Raw genomic sequence first — 27584 nt, 5'->3', positions numbered from 1 at the left:
CGTTCGGACGGATGTGAATGAGTAATTACTCCCTTATTAAAAATATATTTCATCTTTGGGGATTCCCCTAAATATTCGATCAACACCATTCGCACTTCGAGTTAATTCGCTCACGCCCTACCACCTAATCTGCTGACCATTTTGGTTAGCTTAGTTGCTAAAGAAACTACCCTGGAAAGGCGGTTGACCCGGGTTCGATCCCCGGACCAGGACGAATTTTAACTACAAAGTTTCCGAGAAAGATATCTTTCCTTTGTAGACGTATGTCTGCGCTTGGGTGGCTATCAGTGGGTAACCACTCCCTTATTACAAATCTATTCCGCCTTGATGAATTCTCCTAAATATTGGAGAAAGTTGATTATTTAGTTTTGTTATGTAATAATCTAAATATAGAGCTTTAATCACCTATATCGTATTCACCTGGCTCTGCCATCCGCTTGCAGAGGGCGCATTGCCGTGTCGCTTTATTCTGAAAATAAATATCCGTAAACGTTAAAGAGGCACCATGTGCTGGTGAGTGAGGAAACAAGAAGTTTAGGTGTCCACATCTATCGGTTATACTGCAAAGTGTTCGTCTGGTCACGCGTTCCACTGGCGTGGCTACCTCCCCCTCAGCCCGGCAACCCCGAACTTTGATGTCTCGAGATTCCAGAGTATCTGGGCAGGAGGTAAACACATGATGTGCCCATACATCATGACATAAGTGACTGCGATGTTTGTGCGTTTTGTTAGAACTTGCAAGTTTCACTCGGCTGAACCTGAGTGAAACCAAAATCTAGAATTTGAAATTAAAATGCGAACGCAAGTAAGAAAGTACCAGAGTACAAGGAGGGCCAGGGCTTTTGATTCAAACTTTGAAATAAGTGATACCTGATCCACTTACAAAGAAGTAAAGGAAGGAAGCAGAAAAGAAACAGCAAGACTCTGGTTGCCCCTCCAAGGAGGAAAAACTCGCAAAGTTTCTAAATCACAGATAGCTGGCTCGCTAGAACAAAAACCCCAGGTAAATCCGTCCTTCACAATGAGGCCCGTTTCAGATATCCTAAACAGGTCTATTTTTAGCTTTGTAGCACTGGTCGTAGGGTACACGGGAAATCTTCACGTTAGTAGCCTACCGAAATTTCGTGTCAACTGTTTTTGCATTTGCAGAGTATTGACTTTTTAGTGCTTGAAGAGCACGTTAAACACGCGGCTGAGCGTAGAGTCTCGATGGGCTGTGTACGTAATATGAAAAGAGACGAACAAACTAACCAGAATTTCACATTTTGTTTTATTATAGCATTTACTCCATAAAAAAGTGAGTGTGCAGACACTCAAGAATTCCCATCGCTGCCTGGCTGTACGAATACCTTTCACTGCAATATATCCTCTCAATCGACAACTTGATACTTTAAATTGCGGCTAGTTTCTTCCAAGAAACCATCATTTTGAGAGAAATGGAGCTTCTACATCTTTTTTCTCATCTCTGGAGAAGGGTATGAAAATGTAAGAGCACCAAATTTTAGTAATGTATACATATGTGGCTACAAAAACTTGCGTACCTGTAGCTCAAACAGAAAAGAAATGCAAATGTCAAAGGCTTTTTAAAGCATTTTATTATCACTGAAAGGGAGCTTGTGAGACACATCGGAGATATATTCATCCCCATGTCTGCAGTGCGTAATGAAAGTGCTTCGCATGACTCGAGTGCTTGGTTACGAGATAAAAAAAAGTATTCGCCGTGTTGCGCATGCCGATCCGATATGCGATCCGTCATGACAGAGCGCATCGACGAGCTGTGTTTATGCGGAGCAGCCCTTCATGTGTAAGGCCTCACTCTCAGGCATGCGATCTCTTGCATACCTGTTCTTGTACGCTTCTTATACGCTGGCCAATAATAAATTTCTACAGTGTTTCGTATTTCTCGGTAGCTCTCGCGCCGTACTCTAGACTAGCAACCTCTTCTCGCTGTTAGCAGGCGGTGTAGACGAAATGCAGCAATTCACTCACATTAATTCCAATTGCTATAATAAACGAAATTATTATTGGAAGTTCATTGCAAGTCTCCGCATTCCTTGAGGCACTTGAATCCTCAACAGTGGAAGTAGCAGTGGCTAACATGGCTTGCTGCGTCGCTGAATTACATGTTTTCAATCTGTGCTTCCAGGTTATAACAAAAATGCGCGGAATGTCAGATTTTAACATGATCTACGTAGGGCAAAGATATACTACCACAGCTGCCGCATAGGCACGCTCTACTGGAGTTAGGATGGCCAAAAGCTCTAGGCGATCGGACTTAACTACCAGTAAAATGCATTGTGTGCATCGCGTCATTCGAAGGAAGCTTGGAAAAATATATCTCCGTGACGAGTGCGCAATCGACAACATAGTTGCTCGAGGAGGTGAATATGAAGTAACCCTACACCGTTGCAACAGCTCCGTTATGTGTTGCCAAAAAACACATCCACAATTGAGGCCAACGACAAAAAAGATGCCTTGGCCATTCATCAAATGTCGATCAATTCAATGAAAATGATGAGAAACAGTCAGGTATTTCTCGTCAAACTACACAGATGAACTGAAAGCACTGTCTGCAGTGCCTTTCGAAAATAACATGACATGACCTTTTTTTCCATCTGCTCTGCTTGATGTACTTAGAGCAAGTGCAGTAGCAACAAGATCTCTTCGTGCGTGCTTGTATATACAGTCCACGACAGACGTTTGTTATAGCAAAAACAGCTTTTGTCTCGCAGAAACGGTACAAGGATGGTATCAAAAAAATCTTGAATATTCAAGTTCCACAACCAGACAGACGCAGCGAAGTATCTACAGTTGACCACTCACAAAGTGCGTTGCTTTGGAGTGATCAATAGAATTACGTCCGTTTTGTAGCGAGGCTTGATGTAATAGTAAATTTCCATAGGAGATTCTCGAAAGTTTCTGCAGAGAAATTTCGATACGAGGAGCACGAAAATGAGAAAATGAAATGCTGGCCAAAAGATGGATTGCCTAAGTAAACAGAAATATCTTGTGAACAGCTCTTTTTTGAAAGTAATTGGCCCTATTCGGAGTCATAAAAAATGTGCTTTGCAAACCTAAAATAAAAGGCCTATACACTAAACGCAAATACATGAAGTGATCAGTCTAGGCCCTGAAATGTGAATCTCTCGTATGGGTTGCTCGATTACGTTTTTCAGTCTATATTGATGTAAAGCCTAACTAAAATATATTTTTTCAAGATCTGACTATGGATATTCTTTTCACAACAGGTTACAATGTGTTGCGTTCAGATACATAATTTGTTTGCTTGTACAGGGTCGTCCACTTCTAGCATAAAAATGCCACTGCTTACAAAAGAACCCTTCTTTCGACCCGGCCATGCAATAAATCTAAGTGTCACCTCATGCGAAGCACCACCTCCGGGTTCATCTATGTTTGTATCACTTTGCTTCGATGCGCGCCTGTGTAAAACGAAATGGTGCTTTGAAAGCTGTGGCGATGTTACAGTTAGAAGTGGATAACCCTGTACCTAGTCATATTGCCTCAGCTGTGTGTCGCTAGGCGTTAGAATGAGATTAAAAGAAGATTCGAGAGACTGGATGCTTGTGCGTTTTGTGGCTAGACTCGAGGAGAAACGGTCAATGTCTTCAATAGCAACAACCATAGCTGTACGGTTCGACGGACACGCCCGGGTTGATGTTGCCCCTGCCACCTTGCGTATGTTCATTGGCGATCAGGGAGCCGACGCGGCTCTTGATGTCGGACGCCATCGTAGCGAAGGCCTGCTCCACGTTGATGGCATTCTTGGCACTAGTTTCAAGGAATGCGATGCCCAGCTTCTCGGCGAAATTCTGCGAACGAATGCGGTTGTTAAACAATTAAAGAACCAATCAGCTGCACACACTGCTTTGAAAAATAACCAAAGATGTGAAATCACTTCGGTAACACCGAGGTAGTTTTTTTATTTATGGAGCGAAGCTTTGAAAACATTTTTGAAGAACGAGAGAGTGAGCGGTGGTGCCGCCGGGAATGGTGACGTATAGGCAACCTGCAATGGCCAGGTGGCACTACTGGAATGCAGCACAAGCGCCGCCAGCGCCGGCGCGGAGTAAGTTGAGGCGGCCGTCGAGGCCCAGGTCTGGTTTGGCACACGTAGAGTTACGGATGTAGCAGATGACTATTTATATCCACATTTTAGGTTACTTGTAGAAAAGGCTAGAAACAATTTGAAGTCTTTTCTTTTGCCTTCCGTAGATCTTTATAGTGGAGAGCGAAACAAAGTCTAACAAATCAGCCACGACTGGCAAGACCGAAAAAAAGAATTTGTTGCAAACAAATAATTTCTTCTCAATCTAGACCTAGCGTGACATTTGGCGTAAACCTAGTACACTTGCTCTGGGCTTTTTCGTGTGCGTTGCGAGATGTAAGTATTAGTCACTTAAGCTATGAATGTTTTCTTGCCACTGCATTAGATAAACCAATATTGGAGCTCAGCTGTGAGACCAGAAAGTCGTAAATTTTTTCCGATCAGTATTGCGGTTGAAAAAACGATAGCTCATACAATATGTAGTCTGAGCAGCCGTAATATAGGTAATAGCGAATAATATTTCTCGGCAGCTATTAACTCACAACCGGAAGAGCGCAATCCAAAGATCATTGCCTTGCGAAAGGGTGGAACACCGACTGCGGCATAAGGGACGACAGTCTCAAAATTCGCAATAATATAGCAAGCAGGAAATCATCCTAAAGCTCTGTGCAGCAGTTACTTGCCTTCGCCGTGTTGTAGTCTACCACCTTATCTGTCGTCAAGTCGTTCTTGCTGCCAACGAGTAGCTTGCTGACGTGCTCTGATGCATTGCGTTCCACTTCACGAAACCACTTCTTAACATTTTCAAAAGACTCCTGCAAGGATATTGACAGCACAGCATGAACGTATAGAGATCGATCATTTTACAACAATGAATGTAGAGATAAGCATTAATGAAATTAATTTTGGACTAGTACGACAATCAATTTAGCACGCCAAGGTGAGAACAGTGTTCCTAAAATAGGGAAATCTTGCAAGGCATAAACGGGGTCGAGAAGTATTAAAGTCATTCATTAGTGCGTTTCTGCTATTAAAAACCAATATAGATCAGTATAACACTTCTACATGTATTCTAGGAAAGATAAGCCCTTCTACCAGTCAGAACAGAGCTTCTACTTCATTTCTGAGAGGCTCCCATATTCATGATTTTTTATTACACTTAAATTGCTCCTTCGCAAGCTGCGATTAAAGGTGCTTTTTCACTAGATGCCTGCGAATCTATATCTGCATATTTCTCATGTTGCCGGAGATGTACTTGCTATTGGATTTCCCCAACAACACAGGTATCCTTAGTATTACAGTTTCCCAACGCCAATGGATGGGGTTTTGGACGCTAAAAGTATACCGTCAGCACGACTCATGATCACTTCACTGCCCATTCAAACATTCAAGCTATTGCTTACCAACAGGGAAAGACACGTGCTGGTAGTAGTATATTACGTTAGTCTAACTGATATAAACTGCAACAAATTATGACTGAGTGACAAATCTTAGAACCAAATGACCAGCATTTAGTACAGACGTGTACGGCAACGGCAGGCTGTAGAAATGACGTCGCTTTCCGCCTACAAACCTCTCCTGCTGCCGCTTAATAATCACAGTGGCAACGGTAGTCACTTTAGTTATCAGGCGGAGTTAAAACTTCAAACACCTTTGAGGCTCTGCACGGCACTCAGTCGACCAATTCCGCTTCGCATCGAGAAGAAGTAAGGGGCCTAACGAGCTAATAGATATAGGTAAGCAGGCTGCTCACATACAATAACAAACAGCCTTTATGCGCGCTTGAGGCCGCAATGCTAGTGGTAGGAGCTGATAGCCAGTGTCGTCTTTGATAATATCCTTATAAGGGTGCCGCGTTACATTCACTCGCTGACACACCTTCCCGCCCCCCATTACGCAGATAAGCCTATGATTAACGCTATGTCATTGCGCCTTTGACATTAAGAAGCAAACGGCCAGGAGGTAACGCCGCAGATTGACATTGGGCGCAACACAATTTGTGGTCTATATACTAAAATATGTACCCCTCAGTAGTATGGGATCGGGGGTAGTTGGTCAAGAACACCGGGACCAAGCACGAGTCTGGGCTAATTGGAGTGGTATGGGAAAGGCCTTTGCTCTATACTCGGCACAGGTCGGCTGACGATTTGAATGCAGTTGAAACGTCGGTCAAGATACCTACGCTTCATAAAGGGATCTCTCTGTCCGGCCTCCTACGCTAATGCGAATGTAAAGCTTTTATATACTTATATTTCATTCAGTCATTTCTTGATTTTGTATAATAGCAGTGGCTCCGCTAATAAGCAGTAGTAACAAATTGAGCATGTTACGTATGGGGGCTATTTATCATATTCGCATTGTGTGTCATTAGAAGTCGCGTCGTATTGCTTTCGTTAACTTTGCTGCATTTTTTTTCTTGCCCTTAAAGTAGCTCGCCATCGTACTCCTCCCATGGCATTAACGGCAAAACGCAGCCTCGTTGGCACAGCTTTCGGAGCAAAAAGGCAGCATTGCATGGATGAGAGCTGGTGGTCGTGGTCCTTTTTTATGGTTTTAATCCCGATGCGATCTTTCTACACTGAAAATAACAGGTGTATAGCTTGTATCTCCAAGTCCACGAAAGAAGTTCTGCACGTACCTGGTTTGTCACGTCGTAAACCACTATGATGCCATGCGCGCCTCGATAGAAGCAGCTTGTGATGCTGTAGAACCTTTCTTCGCCCGCGGTATCCCACTAAAGTAGAAAATAAAAACACATTGTAAGGGAAGGAATAGAATATGACGAATTCCTCGCTGTATGAAATTGACCCTTGGAAATCAGATCCTGCAGCCTTTCATGAGTCTTTTTTTCTTATAAAACAGTGCGCATGGTCACGAAGTATTACTCTTGCAGCTAAAGCATTCTTTATCAGACTACATAGCGGTGAAGCTGCCGGTGGAACCAATCGAAAGAGAGCAACATACATGGAGAGTTTCAGATAAGAAATTCGTTTTGACTCGTGAGAACAATGAAGAGTGCTTTATAACTGAACATACATACCACAATGTATCACAAAAACGCTGAAGTAACTGCGCCCAAATTTCGCACTAGGAGGTATCGTAATCTTCCATAGAAGTTTTTTGCGGTCACCAGATGTCGTGTTTCCATGACGACGTAGGTCATTCAAACAAAAATGTTTAAAGTGCCGCTCATCGCTTTATGCTTACACTACCATGCCTCGTGCAGTGCCTCGTACCATCAGTGGGACAGCTTGCCTCTGTGCGTTGCCTTTTAAAGAAACAAAACCAACTACAAGTCTAATTAATTGTCATGACAATGTGCAGTAATACCTGATGAGACACAGCGTACACTTGGAAAGAACACAAAGAACAAGAAGAGAGACACCACCAGCCCTGAAAAGCTTTCCTAAATGACGGCTCTTTTGAAGTAGGCCGTAAATTGCCCCTTTAATTTATGTTTTATTAGACACGGGCATTCATCATTGTTCAATTTGTTCTTCCCAAAACATATCACGCTTAGGCCTTCATACATGAAGGCGTCTAGAGTCAACATAAGTATTTAATAATAAAAGCTTCATTTATTCTATTATCCGTATTGGGACAGTGTGTTGACAACATGTCAGTATTATTTCTCGGCAGTTAACAGCAGCTCACACGTAACAATCTAAGGCAATGATTTTATATTCGAGGGCTCGCTAAAATCATACAGGCTGAGAGCACGGTTTCAGTAAAGCAATGACATGTAATCAATATCAGTACTTACAATCTGTAGTTTGATGGTCTTCCCGTGAAGATCTATAGTCTTTATTTTCTGCAGCAAAAACCAGAAATAGCTGTTAGCTTCGGGTGGATAGAACCAATCTGTGCATAAAAATAAGAGCTTTAGCGGTGCAGACGCATGGCAGGATTGCTGTGTGCTTCTGCCATTTAAACACCGTGAAGAACAGCCTACGAAAGGTATCGAGGGGAAAAGATGGGGCTGCATTTGCTTATCTAAACAAATCCTTGCCACGCGTGGATCACTGTTCTTTCAGCTTCTTGCATTTCATAACATAGCAGTTGGGCTACTTCAGTTGGCTGTCTAATCATCATGTGTACTCTAAGAGCGATATGTGAGATAATCTGGTCAACAAAAGAGGTCTTACTAATGAGATCATAAATGTGTGGAAAAGGCAGCGTGTCTTTGCAGAAAAGTGCATAAATAAGTACCAGTGTGCCAGCTACGCTGGCGTGCATGAAAAGACCCGCAGATGGTCAATGTAAACCTGCTGCTCTTATGAGAGGGAGAAATCATGATCTATGAGGTGGTTCGACGTGTTAATACACACAAGAGATATCCCTTTTTTTGCAGCTCACACTACAAAACCAATTTTATGAAGGTCATTGATTCCAGTGGGCATGCAATGAACTGAGAGTTTAATTGGGTACTGCTTTTTTAGATGCTTTCGTTAGAATTTACATTTTGCCTCTACGAGCACATATGGCCATGGCGGACGAGGATGGATCGATGATATATGAATTGCCACGAGGAAGAAAACAAATCAATATGCGTTTCGCCTGATGACGAAGGCAGCCAACTTGACATGTTCTCAGTGTGCTCCCTGCGATCGTAGTGTGCACAATAAACTCTTATATCATGAAGTCAGAATAACGATGCACGAAAATAATGTTTAACATCCCGAAAGCGGCTCCGGCTGTGAGGGGCACCGTATGGCGAAGCCGGAGAATAATTTCAACTACATGGCATTTTGCAGTACACAGGCACTTTGCTTTCAGGGCTAGCTTGAACAGATGACTATGAAAATATAGCTGTGAAATAGTAAAACTTCACGAAAAAGATAGGACTGAGGGACTGAACGACACACACACAAGGCTAAACAAGGCGCAGGTGTATATTTCAGGCCCACGTCTTTTTCGCGCAGTTTTACTCTTCCGCTTCAAATGTACCAACTCGCCCATCACATTGCTTTACTTAGTCCTCATTATAAATAGTCGTTAAAGGAAGATATTTCATGTCATTCCCTGGTGTCATTCACATTTCTTACATCTCTTACAAAATAGCGACCTTCAAAAAATACAGAAAATTTGGGCGACGAGCGACCTTTCGCTTTAAGTGCAAAACTATCACCGTGTCTCGGTAGCCTTCCACATTTGGCCCGGAAAATAAATTTATTATTTTCATGATACCATGATGTTATTTCCTCACGTCCGAGCAACAGAAGCTGCAAATGGATTTTATTTCAAATAATATGCAACAAGACTACAGATATATTAACTTTCAAACTACAGAGTTTTTATGGAACGATATTTCATCTAGAGTAACACTCGGAAAGAAGTATTTTTTATTAAATGCTAAGCTTCCGGCTAGCTTGGCTGCTTGAGGAGTAAAAACAGCTTACCAGCCAACAAAAGTGTACTGTGTAGGAACAAAAAATAATGGTGGGTGTTTATGCATGCTTTGAACCTAGTCATACAAGATAAAATTCGGGTAAACTAGGTTTTGCATGGTTCAGAATACTATACACGGTTTAACGGTTTTATTTAGGCGGAAGCTCGGCTTCAGACGGGAAAACGCCATTAACACCGGCTTCTCTAGGCGATATTTAAAAAGTATTTTTTTTTTGTTTAAGTGGGTTCTGGGAGAAAGGGGGGCGCTGTGTCTATTCCAACTTTCTGTTAACACCTCCACTTAATTTGTAAATTAGTTCATAGGAAAATAAAGGCGCATTAATTGTCACACTTCTCGACGGACACCTCAACTGAGCCGTAAGGGTTCGAGGTCAAGGTTACTGCGACAAGACGATGGGAAACAAGAACTTGCACCCCGGGTAGAAGGGCTTACGCTCTAATATATAAATAAGAAGCCTGGCACGCAGGCAGGTTATGTTTAGATGCGCAGAGGGCTCACGTCACTACATTTTTTCTTCGAAGGTGTGCGAAAACATTCACGTACAGGCAAAGGTTAGAGCCCAGGTGCGCTATAGCTTCTAAGCAATGTAGTTGAACTTTTGTAGCGTTTGTAGAATAGTGAAATACTCATTGTTGTTCAAAAGGAAACCTTCGTGTGCTCTAAACGTTTCGCCAAGGGTTTATATCAGCAAAGCAAAGGAGTGAACACACAGCAATGATTACTGGTTCCATTCAAACAATTTGGTTGCAATGCGGTTTGATTCTCCTCCCTCACCAAATAAAACGCGTTTACTGGAGGAGAAAAAGGTCTCCCAAATAAACTAACTATGACCTGCACCATTTTCGCCTACCCTGCTACCTCAACCTTCCAAACCTCACATCAGCTCAACACGTCTTCATCAACAAGGATGTGCTCAACAATCTCGTATCTCTGATAAACAATATGTTTTCAACAATCTCATACCTGCTCAACAAGTTTGGCTTCTATCCTTGAGCAGTCGTCTCTGGAAAGTTGTGCGCAAGGCCTAATAACATGCAGATACGGGCGGTAAAAAAGCGAAAATATCGCTATTCGGTAGACATCTTTCGGGCTTGGATTGAATATAAACCAATTTTAGAACAATTTGTGACAAACACTTATTTGGCTTAAGGTATAGTTATTTAACAGAAATAAGATGCTTACAAAATCGACGCCGACTGTGAGCTTGTATCCGGAAGTGAAAGTATCCTCCTGAAATTATTGGTTGAAAAGCATGAAACTTCATTCTAAATCAAAGCAATCTACGAAAAGGCCATTATCGTCTTCGAAGAGTTAGAGAACTAGAGCCCTCACATACCCACACATTTGATTTTGCTGTGCGTGCATACAACTTATACAATACGTAACAGCAAACAGGCTAGATAAATATTTCTATCAGTGGTCATCCCTGCTTGAAAAACCTCATTATAAGCAGAACTCTCCTTTCATAGAGTGACAGTTTTCGACTTCGGTACAAAGTCAAAGGCTCATGACACTATTCGCACTGGCAAGGTAACTGTTTAATGTCATGGTTATCTTAATGTATAACATTGAAATCCTATAATATCCAACCGTGAGCGACAACAAATAGCAACTTTTTTTCCCCTAAAAATGCCCTTTGACCCACTGGTAGCTAAAAACCTTTGAGAACACTGATGAGTAAGCAGACCACTTTGAACGTCGACATTACCCTGTTTGGCTGTTTCGACGTTTAATTGACTTAATTGGCTCTAATTAACTAATGATTCCACATGCACCATTTGTTTTCTCTGGTGACATTTAACACCCATTACACAGTTTCTGATCCCTTTCCCTGTTTATTTGGCTCTCGTGTACAAACACGTTAATTCCTGGTTTTGCGACGTCACATCCGACGTCGGCAAAACTGCGTCACTATTCCGACATCCTCATAGGTCACATGGCTGGAAGTGAGGTACCACGGGACAGGAAGTTAGGTACCAAGTGATCACGTGGGACGTCAACATTACACCGTCTGGCTATTTCGACTTCTAATAACTTAATAGGCCCTCATTAATTAACTAATAACTCCACATGCCCTGAAGTTTTCTCGACATTGTTTTCATCCTCTATCGACTACAACCAATCGCGTTTTCTCATCTCCCCTTATTTCGACGCAATCCTGCTGACAAAGTTCTGGTGTAATGTAACAGTACGCTGTATTGGGCGAGTTGAAAGTAGTTAATTTTGTGGAATAGCGGGAACGAACAAAGGTCAGACTCGTCAAACAGAGTCACTTATGCTTACGCATTAATAAATTTGAAGCCTGGAACTCTGGACTGAGGCTGATAGTGCTATGAATAACATTTAATGATATGCCATACCTGCCGTTTTGACGTATCAAGACCCCAATGAAAAGCTGTGCAGCTACCAATTCGCTTATTGCCCCCTGGCACAATGCCCACTGTGGAAGCTACGACCTGTTCGTCATCATCTCCTCCCCTGTGACGTAAATGCAGTCATCTATCGACCCTTAGGGCTGTACAATTTTTCCGCATTCCTTATCACAGTGGCTACCGCTTCCGCATAATTCCCCACTGGACGTGCTGCCTTGCTGCTCACCCCTATTCCTGTTCGGCGTTGATGTTGTTCATGAGCAAACCACATATGGTACTCCGATTAGCAGACGTGAGAGACAACACATGGGGCAGTAGCGCATTCGTAGAGCTGATATGCGGTTGCGATAAAAGCGCTGTTATCATTGACCCAAGCACGCTTGTTGGTTTTTGGGAATTCCACATGGAGTCTGTCCAAAGTAAGGGTACCAAGGGGTGAGATTGCTCTCTTTCTTGAACCGTCGGAGCTTTTGGGTAAGCATTAATTTTGGAAAGAGCGAAGGCTAGAATTTATCTCTGCTTCATGACATCTGAAAATAAGGTGATGCAAAAAAGAGCGATTCTGAGCGCTACCACCCGGAACAGACTGCGGCTGTGATTAATTGCGTGTGTTAGCAACTCTGAATAAATGACGCCACCTGGGGTTTCAAAAACCAACCAACCATGCCTGGTACCATCCTTGGTCCAGCGATAATAAACAAAATACTCCAATACGGAGTAAAGGGTGAAGTAATGAAGAATATATTCATGAAGACCAGCCGAAGCACAGCCATACAGCTAGAAGGGAAAGATACGATGATTACACAGAGATTTGGCAGTTATAGAAAAATCTAACCGGTGCCATCTACAGCACATGCCGTCAGCTCCTGGGACACGTCGACTGATATGAGATAGAATAAAATGCGGTACCGGGTCGAACATTCCGAGCTACTTAGAGACTAAAAGATGTCACGTTTTCGAGCAATAAAAGAAGGTGCGTTCATCATCAGAGGTTTCCAGTCTCAATGCGTAACTTTCATCAATTAAAGCGAGTGGTCCAAAACTCAATATCCTTTTTTTTTTTCCAGCATAATTCATAAGCCTCTCATGCGCTGCACCTTCCGGTATGGTCAGAATGCTAGTTTCATTTCTGTGGCTTGTGGGAAACATAGAAACTTTCTAACTTACCGCAAACCTCCGAACCAAGCATGTCTTGCCCACGCCGGCATCGCCGATGAGAACAATTTTAAATAAATAGTCGCTGCAAGGGAATGAATTAAGAAGGTAGCATTATAAGCTTTTGAAGTTTTTGGTCACGTTAAGCGACACACATACTAGTATATATGACGCCAGCATGACCTACAGCCACTGTGAGTGCTACGACGCAAGTGGTTTGGTTAAACCGAGCTCACCATGCCCCAATTCAGTCCAAATCTCTGATACCTATTTTGATCAACTATAAACAGAAAAACCATAGAAGTGACTGAAAAACTGCATTGGGAGAAAACGAAAGGAGTAACGCTGCGGCGACGCTTATGAAATTTTAACTTTTTAATATGTGCATTTTATATTACTGTTCCCTTCTTTATTTTTATTATTTCGGGTGTTTAGTTTTTGTCACTTTTGTTTTTATATTATTCTTCTTATTTCCCGCTATCAATAATTGTTGCTAGTATATTCTTCTTATTTCCCACTATCAATAATTGTTGCTAGTATTTATTATTACCAATGACCAAGACCACTAATTATCAATATTTTTTACATAGCCTATACTTTAGTGCTTGAATGCAAAGCCTACTTTAAGTCGGGAATTAGTGCTTTTGCCTTAGCAATTGGTTTACATAAAAAAAATGCGCAGTATTTGTCACATTTTCTCTGTGGTCGCCTCACTACACCGCACTAATATTCGCGTACACAATCGTGGTTTCATTTTTTTTTGCGTCACGGTTTGGCCTCACAAGCATAGCCTTTTAATGTCTTCACATTAATAAGATGGTGAGTTTGGTACTGCGGCTGGTTTGTAAGGTTTAACGAGAAAAGCGGCTTAGGCGATGGGAGACGCCGTAGCCGAGGATTCCTGAAATGTAAACCACCTGGACTTCTATAACGAGCACTGAGAACGCACAGCACACAAGCGCGAATTTCTTTTCGCCTCCATCGAAAAGCGGCCGCAGCGGCGGCCGGGATTCGATCCGACCTCCGTGTGTTCAGTAGCCTAGCGCTCTAATCAATGAGCCACCGCATCGGGAAAATTGACACTGATGTGTCAACGATATTTGTTATAAAAAATAATATCTGTAATGTGCACTTCCTTTCTCTCAAATGGATTTTGCTCGCATATTGTGAAGGGTAGATATTAAACACGGCCAATTTCTTCTTTTTCCGAGGAAAGGGTTTTTTTTTTCAACGCAGATTGCTTCTCCCGAGCGCGAGCCAACATTAAGGCGAAAGCTTTTATAAAGGCCCACGAGTGTGGTCCATGCGTGCGTGCGTGCTTTCGTTCGTCTGCAGAAAGTGTCACACTCAACCTGTCAATCAAATGACGGCGGGGTTCTGTTTAACCTTTAATAAAAAGAAAATCCCCCAACGGGAATCGAAATCCTACGTATCCGAACACCAGTCCACCGCGTTAACCGACTAAGCCACGCCGCGCACGCGAGACATATATCTTAGTTCTTATGTAGCGATCATGCCGTCTTCATGGCAACGCAAGAGCGCAACGACGCCGCTTTCAACTCGGTCTCCAGGAGGGCCCGTCACGCGCGCCATCTCCCGCCAGCTATGAAGTCCAATCACCGCAACGAGCGCGCGCCATCGCCGCTGAGTGGAGCGCCTCATCTCGAATTCGGTACGGAAGAAGTACTGAGTAATCGGCGGGTTTCTGGCAAATAAACACTGCAGTAGAATCAGGCCCCAAAGGCTTTCGTTTCATCGATCTTAAGGGGTCTTAAAGGGCCACAAGCATTTTTTAGCAACGTGATGAGTTCGGTCTTAAATGAGCACGACTAATATCTAACAGCCTTTTTTAAACCAATTGCATCCAAAGTGGCCCACCGTGGTGGCGCAGAAAAAAATGATGCGGTGGTGCAATAGTTAGGGTGCTCGATTGCTGTATCCAAGGATGCGGGATCGAACCTCGGCCGTGGCAGTCGTTTTTCGATGGATGTAGTGTTAGTGTGTTAGTGAATTATAAAGAACCCCAGGTGGTCGAAGTCATTAAAGCCCTCCACTACGGCCTTTATCATAAATACCATTAAAAAAAAACAACTGTTGTTGTTTAGCTGGGTAAGCAGAGCCAGAGCACATTTAAGGTAAACAATGATACACAACTGTTATCAGGCATCAACATCTTGGAAGTAATCTTTCGGAAACTAGTCAGAACATCCAGTCATGGCTATATTAAGAAAACTACATTAAAACGCCCTAACAAAGTGCCGTGGGTGAGTGCATGTAAAGTTTTTTTTTTTTTCACAATTAGTTTACTGGCGTAGCGCATACGAACGGCTTTAAGGTTACCGAAGTTGAGGTTTCCTACCCTCCGAAACTGTACTGAGGTTGCCTTTTTGACGGACCTTGAAACTTCGGCCAGACACCGCTACCGATTCATTATGGCACATAAGTACCACGGTGTCTGAGTTGTAATACAAAACGTTTCATTTCGTGCTTCGAGGCGGTCACGCCGCCTGTTATTGCAGACTAAACATGCCAGTTACCCTTATTTCAAGTTTACACACAGTCCATTTTGAGCAAATCCTAGGAAAGCACCGCTAAACAGAGTTGAAAAGCTTACATTTCAAGATAAAGAATAGACTGTGCTTTACCAATCACAGAAAGCACAACCTCTTGGCAGTGCTGTGGAATATTTTCGGTCACTAATTCATAACGTGGTTGTGTTCAGTAGATTTTGCACATTTATATGTGCAATTTTTGAATATAATTTTATCTGAGGGACGTATAGCCTACTCTGTTGCATCATACTGCAAATGCAGAGTGTCCCCCATATTGTTTTCAGACTCGGGTACTCTGAAGGCTGGTGTCACACTGAACATTCCTGGAGGTTTTGTGGAGAAACAAACTTCACTCAAGCTCAGTGCTGTGAAACCTTGTCCCTTCTACAATAGAGACCTCTAAAACTGCGAACAACGTCTGTTCAAAAGGCTAACTATAGATAGGGTCCACAAACCCTTGCAGGAGATGTAAAGTGTCAACGCCGCTTTTGCGCAGGCTGGAGCATTGAAAACAACCTTAAGAGAATACAAAAATCTCGAAACGATGAGCTGAAACTTCTCTTAAACAAACACGCTAGAAGTGCTATCAAAAATATCCATGGTTTACCGAAGCAGAGAAATACTTACTATTCTTCGTTCGCCGATGTCATTTCACAGCTCAGAGACGACGCTTCGCTTGTCAGTGCGGCCGCTTCTGACGCTCAGGCGATGTGGGGAGATGCACTGGAGAGAGGGAGCTGTTATCGCAGACGTGCACAGCAGCAGTAGCCCCTTTCTCTTGAAATGGCAAGCTGTCTTATCGGCGCGGAGATAAGATTTTCCTTTTCAGATTGACCGCTCGATAGTTATATGTGGACGCTTGCTTCGTTCCGACGCGTATTCTGGGTTAACTGAGCATTTCAAACCACTATTTGTTTTTAGGTAAATTCAATGCCAGACGTCCTATAGGTTCAGCTTAACCACCTATGACTTGGCAAACATTCGTAAAAAGCTTATCGGTACGTGTGCTATCTATGGCTAAAATATAATTTGAATATTTGAACATTTTGAAAAGTGAAGAAAGAAGCGCCACAAATTTCCAAAAGATTCAAACTCGTACAAAATGCTCCGAAAAATTCTAATAATATTTGCACAGGCCTTGACTTTTTATACGATTCAAATCAAGTATTGTTTGCGCACTATAATTTCTTCCTATTAATTAGAATTGAAACATTTACCATGTTGTCAATAAAAATATATACTTGCTGTAAGGAATTATGAAATATCCGTTTTGCTTTCCTGGAGGTGTAGGAACTATATAATTTAGGCTGCAGCCAAAAATGAGTTTGTCACAGTAAAGAAAAAAAAAAACAATACAAGAAATCTGAAATTGAAGAAAAGTCCACTTTGAACAAAAGAAAATCTGTTTATTTTGCGATTATGTGCTCCAAGTAAAATACAAAAAAAGATTTTGTAGAGCAGTGTGTCATCTTGCGTTTCCGAAAGTTTCATCTGAGGTGATTTTCTTTTAAAGCGAGAAAAAAAAATTGAAGCTGAGCTCTTGTGCCGCAAGTTGACCATCTCTTAGCGCTTCTTCACCGCAGTGTAAGACGAGGTTGACACGACGATTAGACGAAATGGGCAGCACTGGAAGTACGTGTAAGCTTTGTCTTGTTTTAAGGAATGGTCAGCACATTTTTTTAATTGCTCAGGTGTAATTACAAATAAAACTTCAGTGGTAAGCACGCATGGTACTGAGCTTCCTATGGAAGCACCGATGAGACCTATCGGCCCCTGTCAAGCTTCCAGCAATCATGGCGGGCAGTTTCCTGGTCAGTGTGCGTCTCTGACAACCGCTGTAGCCAGGAGATCACGGAGAAAGTAGTTTCAAAAAGCTAAACATCATTTCGTGCACACGAATGAAAATATAACTTTATTCACGAATAGCGGGACGCATATAATCATCGCGCACTTTAGATAAGTGTGCAAAATCAGCTATGCACTGCATTCACCTTTGAGCAGTTAACTGTGCCAGTTAATTTGTGCACATGAAGGTCTCCTCTACACCAGTCTTCGCTCTGAAACAAACAGTATTCAGAATATTTTTAGTGTAGTTAGCTCTGAAACACGTGAACGAAACCAAGATAGCACAGTTAACCAGCCCGAGATTGGAAATGTGCTGGCTCGCTCGTTTAAATTGGATTGCGAACATCTGATATACGTTCCTGTGGGATCCGGTAAAAACGTCCCCGGTGCAAATGCCCTCGTAAAAATGTCCCCAGAAGAAACGACCCTGTTAAAAATGTCCCTATTGACGAAGTATTGTTCGCTTGTTTAGGTATGGTTGCCAACATCTGATATACGTATACATATATTATGGCGAATATTGTTCGCTCATTAAGATCGCGTTGCCAACATGCGGTATATCTTGCCATATATTGATCACTATTTTTCCCGGTTATTTAGTGAGACTGCTAGCGAGCGTTGCTCGACATTTTCACCTTAGACGGCCAACATCTCACGTATTTTGACATGCGCTTCTTGACGAAAGTATTCCGTTGGTTAAGATACGGCTTTTCAGAATGAGACCTTCCTCTAGAATCTGTGGTGTTCCAAATTCGTATTTAGAGCATTTAGATAAACAATACGCAGTCCGCTGAACTTGCTCGTGTGTGTAGGTTATGCGTACACAAATTGCAGAAATAATTCTCGTCCTCCTTATCTGACAGCCGTTCATGAACATTCAGGTGATATTAGCTGCCGGTCATTGTTATAATAGTGCCACCTCAACATAAATCATGACGAACTCATTTGGCATCTGTATCCTAGATTGTAGAGCGCGTTCTGCTCGTTCGCGCCTATCCAGGCTAAAATACGCCTCTATGATAAGACGGCGGAACTGAGGCCATGGTGTTAATGTGCCTTCTCGGTTCTCACACCGTGTCAAAGCATGCTCTTCCAGGCAGAAAATTGCATTCCGTAGCTTTAAGTTGTCGTCCCACTGATTAAAGGATGCGACGCGTTCAAACTGAATTAGCCAGTCCTCAACGTCTTCATGCGCAGTGCCATGGAACGATTTCGGCACTCGGGGGTTTTGAAGGTAAACAGGAGTACCTTGCATCACCGACATAGTGCTTTGCGTGGCTGTCTGGAGGCTCGTTGTTGAAGTGGACTGTAAAAGGCCCGTGTTCACGAGAAAGGCCCAGATTCCTCCACCTGACGCGATGTACTGGCGTGTCCACAGGCAAATGCTAGGTGTCGTTGGTTCGCAGAGTGGTGTGCAACAACTAGAGGCAATCGCATCCCTAGGCTACTCTATTCAATTGCATTCTCAGTGTACGTGCGGGTTTCGAGAAATACGCCCCGAAATTTGATGTTATATTCATGTGAATACGCACGCAAGACACAGACAGTGCATGAAAAACATCCTTGACGTGGTTAGCTTTTGATTTGGACATTTTTACCAATTCGACATCAAAAAGCGAAAGGTAAAGACCTGTCTTGTACGCCACTGGCACATGGAGTGTTGTGAAACAGCTCGTGGCAGCTGAAGCCGTTGAGGCGGCCTTTGTGACACTCATGAATACGAGAACCAAAACAGAATATTTAGAGCTTAATCTCTGGTAACACACGCGCACTAGAAGAGTTCTACAAATTGGAGTTGTCTAGAAATGTGACCATTTTCAAGTTTACAAACTAATAGTATAACAAGCCTAATAATTGATTACTGCATCGCATTTAACTAGGGGGTTGACAACAGCAATTACTTTTTTTTTCCCTGTCCGCCTGTCCGCATAGCGTACCTGCAAAACAGCTTCGATGTACCTCTGATTACTTATTGTTGAAAAGCTACAAACTTTGTAGATGAGTGGCGCCAAACTATTTTACTGATTGAGTTGTCTATTTTTTCATGCCGACAAATCACCTTCAGCATTCATTTGACGACACACTTTACTACACACAGGAAGTTAAATAGCACAATGGACATAGTTTGAAGCAAAATGAAAGATGACACTGAGAAAGTGACAGTAACAAAGATGAAGATAAGCATCGTTGCACACAATAAAAAAAATTGTAATAACAAATCAGGTAGAAAATATGCAGAAGAATTTATGCAGAAAGAAAAAACGTTGGTGTGATTAGCGCGGCCAGTGCGTCTTAATTAAGATCACATGTGACGACACTCTGATGAAAATTACCAGTGGCATTTCAAGTGCGTCTCATAAAGAGAAGCGAAGCCCCGTTTTTTTCTGGGCACATTTAGATGTACGCTATCCCGCTTTTATTTTTTATTTATCTTGCAAGAAATAGATGACAAATATTGCAAGCTATATCCATATACATGGGCTGGACACCTTACAAAAAGACAACAGATGTGTTTATATTTTTAGGCATCTAATTTTTATTGCTCGCTCATTAAACCAAGACTTCACAAAACGATAAGCCAATTAACGAGGATTATGCCAGATGATTTGTTCTCTTTAGCAGGTGGCAGGTAGGTTTATGTAGAATGAAAAGACAAAGTACACTAAACCATGCTCCAGCCCGTTCCGTTATATTTTAGCCTCACAAGCTTTCCCGGTTCCGGACGCTCTGTGCTGGTCAGCTAAAGCAGAAGCTATCCGCCAAAACGCAGCATGCACTTGAAGGCGGCACGAAAAATCTTGTGGAGCCTCTATGCGTTCATCGAGCAGGCGGGCTTGAAGTCGCGCTTGCTCTTCACCAGGTAGTACGTGCGTGATCCGAACGCTCCCTGTGTGCTACCTTGGACGTATGCTTCCGGGCGCGCCACCCGGGCAGCTTGTGCATTGTGTCGCGCGCGCGATATGCCTGCGATAGGACGCTACGTGCGCGCGGCTATGTATATATACACCCATGTAACTATACTGTAGACAATTGGCATTTGTGGACAGTGCTCGGATTTTTGCGCGCGAGCGACGTGAACTCGTTTACCTTTTGTATTATGTAAATAATTTACAAAGCTCCTCTTGTTCTTCCTATCGCTCCCTTCTGTAATTCCCCTCGCTATCCTCTCCCTATCCCCTTCTACTTTTCCTCCTGCCGCAGCTCAGGTGCTTCAGATTTTTAGATAGCAGTTACTGCGGCCGCCAACATTTTTTTTTCTTCTTTTTTATTATTTGATAATAAACCACTACCACCTTCTTGTAAAGGACGGGTGCAAACAATACACTCGCCGCCAACGCGCCACGGACACTTCCTTCCTCTCGGCCACTCTCCCCCCCCCCCCCCTTCCCCCTCCCCATCCAACCCCAACTTGTTGAAGCAATGAAGACACTCCACAGCAGTGGTGACTGCACGAAAGCCCCTTTCTTTGTTCATGTTAGTGCTAAAAAAATGCGCTTGATTTGTTCGACGGTTTACTGACCCTTGCTGCATTCTTTGCTCCTTCCACATCCTCTCATCCTTTACGAACGAGCACCGCGCTTCACGCTCTCTCTGTGCCCCGCGCCAGCCATTGTGCTGCATGCACGCCGCGGCCGACTGAACAATGGAGGGTGAAACACAGACGTGCCTTTTCGATCCAACCAAGACTTTCCTCCCTGAGCTCAACAAAATATTTACATTCCATCAATACGCTTATCAGCACTAGCTACGAAATGAGTGGGCATATTTCTTGGTTATATTTTAAATGTTACATTTTTTATGCACATTTTTGGCCTAATGTTTTGCGAACTGTGGAATGCAAAAAAAAAAAAAAGTAAATTATCCCTGCTAAGTCTCGAAGGCAACACAAATGTTCGCTCGCTTATTATTTCAGTAGCTGAAACTCTCATTTCTAATTATTTAGTTCTGTTTTTCATAAGCTCTTTGCTTGATCTGCCAGTAAGAGGGTTCTTTTCTTTGAAGATCCTGAGCATGTCCTAATATTTGTTCTTTTTTTTTTTTTGCATGTAAGCGTACATGCCCTCTTGAGCTAAAATATTTGAAAATTTCCAAGGGAAGATCCTCATACATATTTGCTTCTACTAAATTTTCGTGCTCCACGCTCTTCCACACAACTGCTGGGAGGCTGCCTAAAAGCAAGAGACCCTTAGTGAATATGCTGCAGTTTTTCTTTTTTTTACGTCATTACCGTAAATGTCATCGCTAACGATGGTCGACAGAGTTACTTTTCGCTCAGCCTCAGCCGACTTAGTTCAGAGTATTTCACTTTTGATGCCAAAATTAGGGCTGCCTTTGCTGCACACAATGAAATTTGCATTCCTGACAGATGCAGTTAGTTTTAAAAATGCACGGATGTTACTGAGTGAACATTATAAATTTCTGGAATAAATGCTGTAGTGTGGGGAGAATTTCCCAGCCTCAAGGCTGTTCTGTGTGACCTTTGTTTTTGAGGTCTCGATTCTGTCAGACTCGGAGCGTACTCATACGCAGTGATGTGTTACTGCTTCCCTCTCTTGAATAATCAATATTTGGTAGCGCATCGAATGTTGTTAGCTCGAACCTAATTTTTTATGCCCAGAAATATTTAGACTGATTCGTTTCGGCACGGGGGACTTTTTTTTTCTTGCTTGAAATGCCCATATGATCTTAAATTCTGCTTTCAGGGTCAGCACCATTTGCAGCTATGCTGTCCATCTCTTCGGCGAGTGCAATAAAATATCTTGAGTATCATCATCATCGCTGTCGTGATGAAGCATGGAGAGAAAGAAAACAAGCCTTTAGCCACTTGGAAGCATTGTGGAGAGTTAGTAGATGATGCTTTATATAAGCTAGTCATACTTCACCACACTTTATAACAGTTCTGCTTTTTTTTATTAACCAGTGCTTAGTACCTTCTATTGGCGCTTTTTCTGTTCTTTTAAAGTGTAACAGGTGTCCAATGCCTCTTAGCAGTAAAGTTGTCTCAGTGCACTTTTTTTTTTCCATGAAACTACGCATACGCAATAATTATTCCTCCTTGGATCTGTTCACGTGTTTTATGACCGTAAATTATGTTGCTGCACACGAACTTTGCCATGCGGCTGAAAGAAATAACTTAAACGTCTCCTGCATTTTGTTCACACTAATTGTCTGAGGTCCCACGATGTTCGATATGGCTCGCTCTCGAGTCGGAAAGCGCTCCACTTTATACATTAGCGGAAATAAAGTAGGAATATAACCGGCGACATGTTCACTAAAGTCTCATGCGCATGATTTTCATATGCGGCTCAAGAGGTCATTTTTTTGCAAGAAAAGAACTTTACTTGGTGCTTAGCGAACTACGAGCTTTCCATATCTCGATAATTGTTCCTGGCTTATAACGACAAAACCAAAAAAAAGAAAACCCTTGTAGTGTGGCTATAAAACTGGAAACTTCGCTGCAAAAAAAAAAAAAAAAATGATTAAGCATATATTACCCGTCTTTCAAGGTTGTGACAGGTAGACTGCCGCGGAGATCTCTGTGAGCAGTAGCTAGGAAACACGATAACTGCACGTGGGGAGCCCAGCAAAAGGATATTTGTTTTGATTTTCTTTATTTCAGCAAATGCCATACCTATTACAAGGACGACATCTGCATCGCTGAAATACAGATGTTAATTATAATATGGATTCCCGAGGCAACCGACCGTGGGAGAGGCTGAAGGAGACATCTGGTTGAGTTTTCTCAGACTACATCTGGAACTGCCGACCATTTAGCCCCTTGCCCTGCTCTTGGACAATACCGGGGCCGCCTTTCGAAAAACTTACACTCACCAGCGACCTATGCTGCTTCCCCTACAGCCACTGGGCCTTCCCGTGAGCCCGGCATCGGTCACAGCTTCTGCACCGGATCTTATTCAAACCTCTGGGATAATACGCGCTTTTTCTTAATAAATGAAGAAATCTCATCAAGAATACATATTTCTAGTCTGTCTTCAGTGCATTTTTCAATGCGTTGCACAAACAGCTCTATGCACGCGAATGCCTCCAAGCAATGGATTGTCAAGAAAACATGAAACCAATATATAAATTCCGATACTAACATCATGCATGCCATTAGGTAGGGTTGGCTTACAAATATTGCGGTGGCAATCAATTTGAGAGGATGAAAATATTCAGAAGCCTGTGAAGAACATCCGACGGCGAATATTACGATAGCCGGCAAATACGGTTTGGTTGCCAATATAGAACAGCCAGTCAATATCAATATAATAATTATCTGTTTGAAACAGGAAGACCAGCATCGTAGGTATGCCGGCTTTTTCAATGGCTAAATATAGGTCCTACATCTTTTTTTAGCCCGGATATATATGGCCGCGGGTAGCATTTGGGTCGAATGCCAATAAAGGTACACATTTGTGCCGCGTTTTTCCGATGCAGAGTTAGTATTAGTCCATTGTTGTGCTACTTGGGAACTGCCAAACAAGCACACAGAATGTCGGAGTAAATGTGACAGAAAATGTAGAAGTAGGTTTAAAAACAACATATGTCATTATTTAATTTTAGAAAAACCAAGCAAATAAACTTTATATTATTCACATTGTTATACGCAGGAGCCGCAGAACGGTTTTCCCCTGGAGAGTGGCCTGCCTGTAGGGAACAGCCGGGTTCATTCATGGGTGAGTCTCTTAACTCCACCATGTGAGGTAACAAGGAAGGAAGGGAGGAACGAACGAACGAATTTCTCAAAAAGTGGGCCCCACTCAGTAGTGGAGCACTGGGCTCCCCCACGGGCGCTGCGGGACAGCTCCGCGATCCTATTCGCACATAAATAAACCACTTGTGTTAGGTTTGACGAGCGTTTTTTGCGATTTACTTGAGGCAGCACTTCAGAAACCCTCTTTTCCCCCCTTTTTGCAGGCTGGCGCCATAATGTGTTCGTTCGAACTCCAAAAGCGAAACACTTTTTCTCGTCGGCATCCTTCATATGGACTGGTCCCTGTTAGGCGATACGGCGCGGCGGATGTTATGTGATATCTGTGGCTGTTTTCATTTCAGCCTTAAATGTTCAAGACTGCGAACGACGGCAAAACGAAGTTGTTATCTTGTGACGACTGGTATGCTGAGAGCCGTGCCCTGTGGTGATGAGTTATGCTTGGAGACGAAGCAATTTTCGGGGTGGCAGCTCAACTTCAAATGTTCTTCACTAAACACCTCGAGGAACCTTTCCCAGATGAAAGGAAATAAACTGGTCTAATAAACTACAAGTGTCTGTATTTGGTCTACCTCAAGAAAAATAAATGTGTGATGTGTATTTTTGGTTCAAAGCGTCCTTTTCTATATCGTGAGTAGTTTTTTATACCACGACATATTCAGTTCGTCAGCTTGGTTTGCCTCAAGAGAAATAAATTTGTGATGTGTCTTTGTGGTTCAAAACATCTTTTTCTACACCTGAAGTATTTTTTTACACCTCAACCTATTTAGTTCGTCAGCTTGGTGTACCTCAAGATAAATAACATTTTTTATAGGTCCTACACATACAAGGAGCAGAATGGTTAGTTCATAATTCCTGAGAAGTTCATATATTAAGAGAAAAGAGAACGTAAAGTGATATAATTTTGACATTTTATTCAAAAAGAATATTGATTCTACTACGCATAAATGCACGATCCGAATAGCATAGGAAGCTAGATTATGTACAAATGTGTGTGAGAAATTTGTGCAGTGTTATAAAAATAAATTTCTTGTCAATGACAGCTCAGTGCCTTGTTTCATTTTTCTTTGAAACGTATAAAGAAATATTTTTGCACTCTATTACTCATATTCAGGTATGTTCTCAACAATGTTTCCGAACAAATTAAAGTGATCGAGTTCAACGTTTTGGTCATTCGGCGTGGATTGAGCCTTGTCATCGACAATCTAAACATTTCGGACCGTGGGAAGGCGGTCAAAGCTTGGCTAACACTCTCTGCTCGACAGAAATCATTGCGATGAAACAGACGCGGATATGACAAAAATATATACATATATCTATAAGGGAGAGTTCGAGAGAAAATAACTTTATATCTAACCGAGAAGCTTCAATTGCACTTCGTCACAGCGCCAAGTTTCAACTGCTTTCTGCAAGCATAAATGCGACCGATGGACACAACATAACTGGTAGGCCTACAGATAAAAAAAGCCGTACCCACTGTACATCTGGATATAAGGCTTTGCCGTGAGACAAGATAGAGGGGACTTTTATTCATGACAGCGCTGTGTGATGTAATTAAGTCGAAGGTTGCGTGCTAGACGCTAGTTATATTCAACAAAACGGAGAGTTGAGCTAGTTGGTACATGTTTAAGGAATAACAGCGCAGAGACGAAGGACAAGCAAGAAGACAACACCTGCGCTGACTATCAGTTGCAGTTTATTAGAAAGAAATATGTCAGTTATATTCTCGACAGTGCTAGTAGAGGTATACAAGGGTAAGGCCTCATAAATATGCACGTTTGACACACTTGTGGACATATGCAGTTCGTATTTGAAATGTGAAGTGCTCGCCACAGTTCACCTATACGTCTGCGCGCGCCACTCGGTTTGCTGTGAAATCAACTTGTGCTACGCATACGCATTCTATTAGCTGCAGAATATGAACAGAGAAAGCTTATTCAGTGAAATGACTGATTGCGTACGAGTCGGGGAGGCGATCACTCACGCATCAGCTGCTGCTTGACCCAGAAGCGAGCATCAGGAACCGGCAGCGACAGTCCCTTCTCCGCAAACCTGCCAATGCTCCCACACTGCGTCGGCGGATCCGTCGGCCATCCGCTTCAAACACAGCAAAAATACATCCCGCCCCTAGCTAGCTCAGTGTAATCTAATCTATCTGGCATTTTCCTCGTCTGCCCTTTACCCGCCTCCGGTGTTGCCTATCGCGTGGCAGGGCGGAACTTTATTTTGTAGAGAGAAATTGAGGTGGCGCCACAGGGCACGGCAAGGGGAGTGCGGCCTCCCGTTTTGCTGATCAGTGCATGTCACATGGTGCAAATGCGCTGATAACAGTTCATTAAGTGTGACCCACACGTCACATAACCCACACTAGCATGCACGTTCACCCGTGAGGAATATTCACCACAAGTTGGCATGAATGTTATGCACAAAGAACCGCCTCTCTATTCTGTCTCGGCATAGAACGGGGTTATTTAAGAAAGCAGATTGGTGTTTTCTTTAGGTATTTCAATAGGCAACTGACACAGAAAAAAAAAAAAAAACGCAGAGAAATATCGGTTATTATGTATATTGTTATTTACGTCTGAGATCCGGCAAAAGAAATATTGTCCAGTATACTGGGGAACGCAATCCCGGGTTTCTCAAATATATAAAAAAGAAACGAACTGGTGGCGCGAAAAACTTCTTTATCAGATACTTTTGAAAACTTTTGAATGTAATGGGTATCGTTCCGGACACTTTCTTTTCCCTGCACCAACTCTCAGAAATGCGGAGTACATTGCGACTACGCTTTAACATGGGCGTATTAAAGTTAGCTCTCGTAAGAGTACAACCTACTCTAAGCGTACATTTTACGATTGCCTGCATATCGAGACTATGAACGCATAAAATGCCCTGCAGTTTCGATACGCAGGAAAATATATTTCTTGTATAGTTTGCGAAACCAATTTCTAAATGATTGAAGTAAATAGCTGACACCATTTACACACCGTTTCTGAGGGCCACATGGTGCACCAAGCTGATGGTTAAAATTTTTCTGATACGCAACAGGCTTGAAAATAGCTTCCATGACACACGGCGTTGCAGTCTTAGTCACTGTAGAGCTATTCAGCCCGAACACTAGCTCGTCGGAGAGTGCGCTTTCGTATTCACAGTTTCGTTACGAGTTGTACATGCATGGATATGTTTGCGCACAGCATAAATATACACCACTCACCTGACCCTTGGGTCCTGCAGTGCGGTTGTGTAAGCGACGCTCGTACGCCAGCTATCTTAAACGGAAACGTCGTGTTTTCGCATATCGTAAGGCTGGCCGCGTTGTTGTTTCCTTTTTGTGCCTGCCTACAGAGACTGAGTTCATCGACGAACCTGAGCCAGCACGAACATCACGAGACCCGCGCAGCAGGGAAGAGCGCTCAAGGGGACGGAGGTGTTAAGTGCTTTCGAGCGGATCGCACGCATCCGAACTGCTTGG

General features: G+C 42.7%; 1 protein-coding gene and 1 long non-coding RNA gene across 5 annotated transcripts in view; one reads left to right on the top strand and one right to left on the bottom strand.

Moving 5' to 3' along the window:
• Positions 1 to 24725, top strand: part of LOC146176374 (uncharacterized) — a 32233-nt gene extending 7508 nt beyond the window's left edge. The window contains exons 2-3 of the long non-coding RNA XR_014701525.1: positions 24012 to 24077; positions 24319 to 24725. This is a non-coding gene — a long non-coding RNA (uncharacterized LOC146176374). The remainder of the gene's footprint in view (positions 1 to 24011; positions 24078 to 24318) is intronic.
• LOC146176373 (ras-related protein Rab-1B-like) lies at positions 1257 to 27584 on the bottom strand. Of its 4 annotated transcripts, XM_084582717.1 has the most exons (9): positions 26097 to 26296; positions 17547 to 17612; positions 16183 to 16278; positions 13016 to 13088; positions 10659 to 10706; positions 7830 to 7877; positions 6705 to 6800; positions 4750 to 4881; positions 1257 to 3830 (listed from the first exon to the last, which is right to left on the bottom strand). In XM_084582717.1, the coding sequence occupies exons 3-9, from the start codon at positions 16203 to 16205 to the stop codon at positions 3627 to 3629; spliced, it is 624 nt and encodes a 207-aa protein (XP_084438843.1). In that variant the 5' UTR covers positions 16206 to 16278; positions 17547 to 17612; positions 26097 to 26296; the 3' UTR covers positions 1257 to 3626. The 4 variants fall into 4 exon arrangements, with proteins under 4 accessions (XP_084438843.1, XP_084438844.1, XP_084438845.1 ...); XM_084582718.1 differs by lacking the exons at positions 17547 to 17612; positions 26097 to 26296 and adding an exon at positions 27327 to 27584; XM_084582719.1 differs by lacking the exon at positions 17547 to 17612 and having other exon boundaries at positions 26074 to 26296.

The sequence above is a fragment of the Amblyomma maculatum genome, chromosome 10 (assembly GCF_055883805.1).
Source record: "Amblyomma maculatum isolate TAMU_Amacu chromosome 10, ASM5588380v1, whole genome shotgun sequence".
Classification (NCBI taxonomy): Eukaryota; Metazoa; Arthropoda; class Arachnida; order Ixodida; family Ixodidae; genus Amblyomma; species Amblyomma maculatum.
Note: the sequence above shows the minus strand (reverse complement) of the source record. Positions and strands in the feature narration are given on the sequence as shown.

What these genes read in the sequence shown, in the direction of transcription:
- LOC146176373 (XM_084582718.1), bottom strand. Translation starts at nt 16,205, where the DNA reads ATGACATCGGCGAACGAAGAATA. An exon ending in GCTTGGTTCGGAGGTTTGCG is followed by an intron (nt 10,707 to 13,015) that starts GTAAGTTAGAAA and finishes CAATAATTTCAG; the next exon opens with GAGGATACTTTCACTTCCGG. An exon ending in TCACAGTCGGCGTCGATTTT is followed by an intron (nt 7,878 to 10,658) that starts GTAAGCATCTTA and finishes TTTTTGCTGCAG; the next exon opens with AAAATAAAGACTATAGATCT.